Source organism: Antedon bifida, chromosome 4 (genome assembly GCF_963402885.1).
Source record: "Antedon bifida chromosome 4, ecAntBifi1.1, whole genome shotgun sequence".
NCBI lineage: Eukaryota > Metazoa > Echinodermata > Crinoidea > Comatulida > Antedonidae > Antedon > Antedon bifida.
In genome coordinates, this window is record NC_136229.1 from 4,397,348 (window position 1) to 4,403,749 (window position 6,402).

Here is a 6,402-nt window from a genome sequence, read left to right on the forward strand (position 1 = left end):
TAAAACACAAAGTTGAAAATAATAATTAAATTAATTAAAGTCCAGAAAACAAAATGAAAAATCATTGACAATTTACTGAAGACCGTCTATTATATTACGTTTACAATATTGATAAATGAATACAGAGAGTAAATCAAAACACATTTCACGCAAAACATCAACTACCGTACTACCTCGTGTTTGGTTTCCGCCCTCTTAGCACACCAATTTATTCATCTTTCATTTTTTTCATAAAATAAAAATAAATCAGTCACAATACAGTATTTGAAATTTACACTGAGTACAATAAGATTGTAGAAGCTTCTCTTTGTGTATTTTTATTATTATTGATTTGACATTAAATTTTGTGTTCACAGTTTATCATTAACTATTCTATTAATAAAAATTGAAAATTAAATAATTAATGAATTATGCAGTTATATGACGTAGTATATCAATCATTGAAAAATATATTTTCTCAATAATTTGGAAAGTTTTTAATCTATAATTATTATTTGTATTTATCCTCAAATACGTTTGCCTCATCAATAATTAAATATTTGAACTGTATTGCCATTTAACACTGCAACTCTACGTGGATAACGTGATATGATGCATAGTCCCCGTGGCTCATTGAAGTGACTTACTGCTACAGGTTGTACGAAAGAAAATCCTGAATTACTACTAGGCCTACAACTACTGATTTCAGGAAATGTTGGATAGTTTTCCAAGAAATTCTTAGGCCTATCAATTTTTTTTAAAAATTCTCCAGATTTACTGAATAGTTGTATTTCATGTTTACTAGCAACTATGATATTGTCATTATCATCAACTTCTACTCCATGTGGATTCGTCACTTCACTATCACCAGAACCAGTATTGATAATTACTTTACTGGACTGCCCCTTACTATTAAGAAGTTGTATACCGTTGTTTGTCAATAAAAGAATTTGTTTTTGTCTTGTAAGAGCAAGATCACAACCACCAGTTTTTTGTGTTAAAATAGTCTTGCCACTTTCAATATTAATCATGATCATACTTATGTCGTTACATGCATACACAATATGTGTTTCTTCATCCACATGGATACCACATAGATTTTTCACCTTGTTCTCACAAACTGATTTAACGATCTCACCACCCGTCGTGCATATTTTAATGCTCTCAGTTTGACCACAGTCAGTTAATGCTATATTACCATTCTTCATTTTAAACATTCTGTTAACTTTCACATGTCCTGGTAATACAATTGTACCAACATATCCTCCTGATTGCTTGTATTTATGGATTGTATTGCTGCGGCATGACAGAAGCAAGCAGTCATTATCATCTTTGACTACATCTGTGAAAATACTGTCACTATTTTTTGGCATTCGTACTGTTTGGATCAACTTTGCTTCTTCTACTTTGACTGTCATTGGGGACTTTAAAATATGTCTACCATCAACACTAACATCGATTTGACAAACTCCTGCAGTTTTACATTTTCTTCTCACAATATAATGGTCTCCGTTGTCATCTTCTATTTGATCGATGTTAATTTCGCCTGAAGGTTGTGTCCAAGTTGCTTCCAGATCATTCACATCTAGATCACATTTGGCAGTTTTAGTTATTTTAACATCGATTACTTGATCTGTTGTCACAAACTCTGGTACATCTAACTCAAGGGATACTGCTGCTTCTGATGTTTGTATTACCATTCCAATATCTTCCTGCAATGATACAATTTGTGTTTTGTTTTTAACAAAGGTTATTTCTACATTAGTATCCTCTGGCGTTGTTGTTGGTGCATCTTTGATAGTATTACCCAGTGCTCTGATTATACTCTGACCAGTTGATATGGCTGCTGCTCCGTCACTCTCTTGTAGGTGATGAAGCAAACACATGTACGTATTGATATCTGAAAATGCTGCTGCTCGTTCCACTATTTGGAAATCTTTCATTTTCTTGTTGTATATTTTCTCTACTTCCATTTTAAATGTTTCTCCATTTTCTTTTATTCTTACTGTCAATTCTTCTACATGATTGTCAATGTCCTTCAAACTCTTTGCCTTATATTCTTCTAATTTCTTATGGAGATCTAAAACCACTTTATCCTTCATTTTATCTATACATTGATTGGCAAGTTTTTCTAGTTCTGCTGATGTTGCTTTGAGGGCTTTAAACTCATCTGATAAGTTTACTAACGGTGTGTGTTTTTCAATTCCTTCCCATTCTTTGTGGTTCGTAATTGAACAGTGAATGCAAATGAGAATATTACATATTTTGCAAAATGATTTTAAAGGTTCATTGTGGATGGAACAAAGAGGTGGATGGATGGCAATGATGTCTTTTACACTCATAGATCGAACATCTTCCACTGGTTGCAGCTTGTGATTTTTACAGGATCGAATGTTCTTATGGTGATTACTGCAATTGAGGCACAAAAATTCTCTGCAATCCCGACAGTAACTCTCAGGGTGACCTTCTTTTCCACAAGTGACACACTTCATCTGATCTGCATGTGTGAATTGTTCAATTGTTTCCAACAAATTAGCCAACGAAGTGTTTGGTGGTAGCCCCTGTAGACCCTCTTCTGGAATTGAACAAGATTTGGAGCAAGTTGGGCAGGATAATAATTCACCATTTCTGTTCACCCAGTCTTCGAGACATTTTAAACAGAACGTATGATGACAGCTAAGGTATTTAGGATTGTTAAGTCTTCCTTCGCATATGGTACACTGAAGAACTTTCTCATCAATAATAGGGCTACTACTAGTATGTTCAATATCATCTTCGAGAAATGTATCCAGCTGTTCTAAAGCCATTTTATATCAGTGTTCTGTGAATAATAAATTTAATCAATAATAGATGGCTAAAATCTTGGTTATTTTATTGATTCTTTCTTCATAAAAGTAGTAATTCTAAGGTGTGGTATTCGGAATAAAGTTGGTTAACACATTTAGAGTTAAAATACAAGGCAGGTGCGAAAGGGAACTATTGGCAATCTAAGGTTTGGGTCTTAGGTTTTGTGATCTTATTTAGGTCTTAGGGGGTCTTAGGGAATCTGAGGTTTCGTGACAACCTGTGCCGCACCTACGCCACCAGGAAGTTATACTAAATAATGTTTTACTTGAGGCCTAGTAGGCCTACACTACTTGTGTTATTGCTTTTTTCTTAATCTTAGCATTAACACAACAATATATTATTATTATAAAAATAGTTTATTAATAACTAGTATTAAATACGAAATCAACATAGGCCTACCGTGGTTTAAACACTTTATTCGACAAAACTAAAAAGAAGATATGAAATTTCCAAAAAATATTTTATAATGGTTTTGGAAATTCCAATAATAGGCTTAGTTTGTTTGTTATTTAATTTGATGCTTAAACATGATTCCAACGTAAGCGGCGTATGTGATTTGCACGAGCGAAAATTAATGTTCCGTATCATTGAATGGATAGAATTTCATTCGATCAAAGATTGACTACTATATTAAATTAAACTAGGCTGGCTTCACTCCACCTCGTCAATTTTTCAACCCATGAAATATTCTCAGCCTCCATTCTTTCACATTCATTATTTGTATACGAAATTATAATTTGTATGCCATTTTGAATTATTTGTGTTAAAATAATGATAATAAATTAATTATATAGGTCTATCAGTGACGGATACAGTGGGCGGCGCACTCTCCGCACGCCCCCTATAAATATGGAAAATCATTGCCGTTGCTGTCTGTAAATTTCTAAGAGTTGCGAAATGAATTGCCTATTTTCACCTGAAAAATAAACGCATTTTTGGTCCCTGGGTGTAACATGATGTAACACTCGCCTCCCCTAAAAAAAATCGAATTGAAAAAAACAGAAATCAACCAAATGTACGCGTAGAAGGTTGTTTGCTTTTATTTTATTAACTTTTCTATCAAAATAAACCAAACATGATTCTATTCTTGTATCTAGAAAAAACATACTACAATCAACAGGCTCAACAACAGACATAATTACACACTGGATTTCATGAATAAAGCTCTGTCTACACTATCAAACTATATTGACATAAAAAGTATGGTGTGCCCAAATATGGTGGTGATATGACATTATCATGTCCATATATGGGCACATCGCATGTTTTTGTCACATAAAGTTTGATACTGTAGACAGAACTTACGACTTTCAAGACCGTACAGAAAGGTCGATACGAAGTTATCTACTAATACAGTATAACTCCCATACCATAAACCAAAATAATGAAAATTAACGGCCATTGTACTTTTGTACTATCGTACACTGTACTCTGTAGAATAATTTAATTATTTAAAGGTTCAACAAAATTCAACTAAATTTAACAAATGCGTCAATTTTCTTGCGCCACATACGAGTATACCATGATTAATATGTGGCGCCAATCATCCAACTACTGCTTCGGCGCATATGTATTAATCATGTTCATTATAAATCATGTTTATTTGAACACTTAGTATTAGTATTCGTTTTTATGTTAGTACAGTATATATTACATTTATCCTATATCAATATTAAGCCTCTACACCATTCAAAGAACGCATTGTATAGTTCACAAATCTATTATATTAAAGTAGTAATACAGTAGTAGTTTACAATAAAACAAGTTGAAATGCTACTTTAGAAATAGAAAAAAAAACAGAAATTGAGGAATAAGTAAAAACATTAGATAAATGGGCACCATTGTACTTTTTAGTTCATCAAATCAAATATTTTATATTATACAATGTTCAAGATTTGTACAAACGAATGATTAACCAATACCTTGTGACGTCAATGATAAAACAATAGGTCTACATTATTATAGTAAATCGATGTTTACATTCATTTACGTCTTTAAAAGGAGCTTGGTTGCTATACTTCTCTTTCCCCTTACTTTTTGATTATTTAATTGTCGTTTTAAATGACACCATAATTGAAAGTATTACAATGTAAACGGTGTTTATTAGACGTTAAGAGAACCTCTTTGACGATAAGCTTCCAACAGTATTAAAAGAATACCTATATTATTGTGGTATAACATAACTTTATTCAGCAATTAGGAAAGCTGGTATGTTTGTATTATAATTTAAGACAGACAATGTGGTTTCATTTATTTTAATAATTAAATATTTTTACCGTGTGTCCACTTACCACTGCAACTCTTCGTGGATAATAAGATATAATGGACAATCCCTGTGGATTTTTTAATTTGTCTTTATGATTGTCAATTCTTTTAATGAATTTTCCAGAGTTGCTGAAGAGCTGTAGTTTATGTTTACTAGCTACTATGATATTGTCGTCTTCATCGACTTCTACTCCCGTTGGATTGTTCACCCGACCATCATTACAACCCTCATTGATAATACCGACTTTAGTTTTCAAATTTCCCTCATTAAGTGTGTTTATAACATTATTCACAACAATTATATTTCTTTGTTTTGTAAGAGCAACGTCAGTAGTAGAAAAAAAACAAAAACCGGAACTGCATTCTTCTGATGAAATTGTCTTTCCACTTTCAATATTAAACATAGTCATATGTCGGCCATTACATACATACACAATATTTGTTTCTACATTCACGTGGATACCACATGGATTAGTCACCTTGGTCTCACCTACTGATTTAACAACTTCACCATCCATCGTGCATATTTTGATGCTCATTATCTTACCACAGTCGCTGAATGCTATGTTATCATTCTTCATTTTGAACATTCTGTTAACTTTCACATCGCTTGGTAGTGTAATCGTACTAACATATTCTCCCGACTGCTTATATCTATTAATTGCATTACTTTGACATGAAACAAGTAAGCAACCATCTTCATCTTTTACTACATCTGTGAGGAGATTATCTGCTGATATTCGTACTGTTTGTATCAACCCTGGTTCCTCTACTTTGATAGCCATTGGTGACTTCTTAATAAGTCTTCCATCAATGTTAACATCTATTTTACAAACTCCTGCACTTGTACACTTTCTTCTCACTATAACTCGATCTTCTTTGTCTTCTTCTATTTGATCGGCAACATTAGTTTCTCCCGAGGGCTCTGTCCAAGTTGCTTCCAGATCATTTACATTTATATCACATTCATCAGTTTTCTTGATTTTAACCTCAATTACTTGATCGGTTGTCACACACTCAGGCGCGTCTAATTCAAGAGATATTGCTGCTTCTGATGTTTGTATTACCATTCCAATATCCTGCAATGAAGCATTCTGTTTTTTGTTTTTAACAAGATTGATGTCTACATTATCATCAGGTATTATCGTTGGTGCTTCTTTAATTCTATTCTCCAGCGCTTTGCTAATGCTATTAGCAGATGACATTGCCAATGCTCCGTCACTGTCTTCTAGTTGACGAAGCAAACAAACGTCTGTAGTTATATCTGTTATAGTAGTTGTTAGTTTCGCTATTTGGAAATCAGTTACGGTC

General features: G+C 33.1%; 1 protein-coding gene across 1 annotated transcript; it reads right to left on the reverse strand.

The window, feature by feature from the left end:
• Positions 1-440: 440 nt before the first annotated feature.
• On the reverse strand, positions 441-2,786 carry LOC144841439 (E3 ubiquitin-protein ligase TRIM71-like). The gene has a single exon (XM_078697768.1). It carries the CDS (start codon positions 2,784-2,786, stop codon positions 525-527), a length of 2,262 nt encoding a protein of 753 aa, XP_078553894.1. The 3' UTR covers positions 441-524.
• Between the last annotated feature and the right edge of the window lie 3,616 nt (positions 2,787-6,402).